A 3,298-nucleotide genomic window follows, 5' to 3' on the forward strand; every position below is an offset into this window, starting at 1 on the left:
TGACCTCAAAGGGACATCATGTGCAATATTTCATAATCACATTGATGCTCTTCATATTAGAATTTTATTTTTACTATTATCGAAAATGCAGTGTGTGTGTGTGTGTGTGTGCGCGCGCGCGCGCGCTACTCGGCAATTCTCGCTGTCCTATTGGTGTGAAGATCATGTCAAGGTTTCTAAAAAAAAACCTACATTAAAGCTGAAACAATGTTCAACGACAACCAAATAATGTTTTATTGCAGTTCAAGATTTCAGCTGTTCAGCAGTGTGACGATTATATTTACATTTATTGATAGAAATTTAGATTTATATGTATTTGGTTTAATAAATAGAAACAATTCACTATTTTCCGACGTTATACAGATTAATCAGTTAATAAGCTACTGGTTTATTTGAGGGCGGCACGGTGGTTCAATGGTTTCACTGCTGCCACAAGGTCGTGGGATCGCTTTAGAGAATGAATGATTTATTTGAGACAGTAAATAAGTTCGACTGTTATAACAGTAACATTAATAGGAACTTATTCTTTATTTTGGCAGACTCGAATTGCTTTTAGATGAGAAACGTTCATAAATATTTGCACCTCAAATTATGTCAGATAGACGTGATATAAAACAGCTGAGAGCAAAACGTCTGTCAGTCAGTATTCATATCACTGTTTTTGTATATAATGTTTACGTTCTCTGTCATAATTGTTGGATTCATCATCAGGAAAAAATGCTATTTTTAATTAAAAATAACTGAAACAAAATCATATGATAACCAAAGGGTTGAACTTTAACAGCAGGTTTCAGCACCACGGACAGTTCCTCCGTCTGAAGATTAGGTTCCAAAAAGGAACAGATATGTATTTAATGTATTTATTTAAAGTTGGACGTCAATGAATGAACAATCAATCAATCAGACTTTTATCTGTAGGTGTCTGATATGGAGGAAGGTTTTTGGATCTGACGCAGGATCAGTACCCCCCACCTCCTCCCGCCTCCCACCCCCCTCTAAAGACCGGTACTTGTCGGTTATGTTCAGACCGGGTCCGTTGTTGCTCGGTGGTGTCACGCGTGGACCGTCATGCCTCGTGGATTTCTTGTGAAGAGAACCCGCCGCTGTTCGGTATCGTATCGTTCACGGACTCAGACGAGCGACGTGACGGTGATCCCGTCTGACCCGGGTGCCGTACCAGAGTCTTCCTGTGTGACAGACCCGTGGAGCTCCCACGTGGAGTCCGCGCTGGAGGCGGAGGCGGAGCGGCGCGCACAGTTACCGGACACGGAGGAGCAGGTGGACGTTTGGACTCCGGATGATGAGTTCTCCTCCTGCTTCTGCCCTCCTCATTTAGCGGAGTCCTGCAGTCCCGTCACACCGGTTGGTACCAGACTTCTGGAGCTGCACGAGGAAGCGGACAAACAGTGGCTGACGTCATCCACGGTGCCGGAGGTACCGGAGCAGTCGTTCCTGAGAACTTCATGTCACGCGTCCATGGACAGGATCCTTGCGACCAGCAGCCACCAGCACGCGCCGGCTCCCGGCCACAGTGACAAGTACGACGTGCACGGGATCCCGCCGCTGACGCTGATGAGCTCGGAACACGTGGACATAAAACGCTCCTTCTTTGATCCGGATCAACGCCTGAGCAGCAAACCGGCGGTGGGAAAGAAACTAAAAGCCAACCGCAAACTTCACTTCGAAGATGACGTCACGACCTCGCCAGTTTTAGGTCTGCGGATCAAGAAAGAGAGTCCCGAGCTGAGGCGGCGGCACCGGGACAACCCGTCCGTTCCCAGCGGGAACCAGCCGCTGGGAGAGTTCATCTGCCAGCTGTGTAAGGAGGAGTACCCGGACCCGTTCTCGCTCGCGCAGCATAGGTGCTCGCGGATCGTGCGCGTGGAGTACCGCTGTCCCGAGTGCGACAAGGTGTTCAGCTGCCCGGCCAACCTGGCGTCGCACCGCCGGTGGCACAAACCGCGCGCGGTGAGCGCCGTGAGCCAGCCGCTCAAAGAGGCGCGCGTGCTCATCCAGCACGAGGAGGGCAAAGAGAACGAGCTGCTGCGCGTGCACGCCAACCAGCACCACGGAGTCCCGGACAATTCCGGCGTCCGGCTCCACAGTCCGGAAGTCCTCGCGCCGCCTCGCTACCGGAGCCCCGCGGACCTGCAGCAGCACGCGCGCGCAGCCGACAGCCCGCCCGCGAGCCTGCTGCTGCTCAACGAGCACGAGCAGCAACCTTCTGCAGACGAGGACGTGCACGAATGCCGCCTCTGTGGCAAGAAGTTCCGCCGACAGGCGTACCTGAGGAAACACCTGGCTGTGCACGAGCTCGGCGCACGAGCCTCTCCTCCACCTGCGTCCTACGGTCAGGCGCGCGACACTAGCGGCGCGCACGTGTTCCTGTGCCACCTGTGCGGCGCGCGCTTCCCGTCGGTTGAGATCAGGGACAAACACCGTCTGTGGCACGCGATGAGGGACGAGTTGCTGGCGGGAACTCTGGGAGGCGGGTTCAGACCGGAATTGCTGTCAGGTACCGCGGAACGCGAGCAGCAGAACTTCACGTGCAAACACTGTCCGTCCACGTTCTTCAGCTCGCCGGGCCTCTCGAGACACATCAGCAAGTCTCATCCCGCCCAGAACCGACAGGTGATGCTGCTGCACGTGCCCGCGCGACCCTAGACACGCACACACGCTCTGTGACGGTTCCCGAAAGTTAGAAGTCACGACCCCAAGCGAGGTCAACTGATGTCCACGTGAGGTCTCGAGAAGGTTTAATAATTTAACATGAAATATTCCAAACCTAAAAGCATGACGCGAGGTGATTGGGTTTGATGTTTGAAGTCATTCAGAAGATCTTTATCAGTGATCATCAAAAAGACACATTTTACAGTCACAGTCATAAAAAGTATCTCAAACCCAAACGCGACCTGAACCCGAAGCGTATTCTAACCCACAAACCAGGTCCCGTGAGGAACAGGTCCGACTTGTACTGGTTTCTTTTGGACTCTGTGGTTCTGTTTTGAATTCTGAAGTTTCACTCTATCCAACACGTTTCTCAGCAGAATCACAAATATTTAAAAGATTTCTTCATCTAATGACAATTTTATATATAAAAAAAATTCTTTTTTTTTTTTTTTTAAGAATCCTGATCAACCAACTCGAGCAGGACTCATTAAAACCCGATGATTCATCCGCTGAAGATTCAGTCTGCTTTTAGTTTATATAACAAGAATGAAATGTTGTCAATGTTTTAATATCAGCTTTTGAAAATGACGAAATGCAGACTTGAAACATAGGATCTGCGTCTGTCAAT

General features: G+C 50.2%; 1 protein-coding gene across 1 annotated transcript; it reads left to right on the plus strand.

Annotated features, from left to right (window-relative positions):
• Window positions 1–990: 990 nt before the first annotated feature.
• Window positions 991–2,721, plus strand: LOC117531932 (insulinoma-associated protein 2). Its single transcript, XM_034195122.1, has 2 exons — window positions 991–1,977; window positions 2,017–2,721. The coding sequence occupies exons 1-2, from the start codon at window positions 1,069–1,071 to the stop codon at window positions 2,662–2,664; spliced, it is 1,557 nt and encodes a 518-aa protein (XP_034051013.1). The 5' UTR covers window positions 991–1,068; the 3' UTR covers window positions 2,665–2,721.
• The last annotated feature ends 577 nt before the right edge of the window (window positions 2,722–3,298 follow it).

The sequence above is a fragment of the Thalassophryne amazonica genome, chromosome 19 (genome assembly GCF_902500255.1).
Source record: "Thalassophryne amazonica chromosome 19, fThaAma1.1, whole genome shotgun sequence".
Classification (NCBI taxonomy): Eukaryota; Metazoa; Chordata; class Actinopteri; order Batrachoidiformes; family Batrachoididae; genus Thalassophryne; species Thalassophryne amazonica.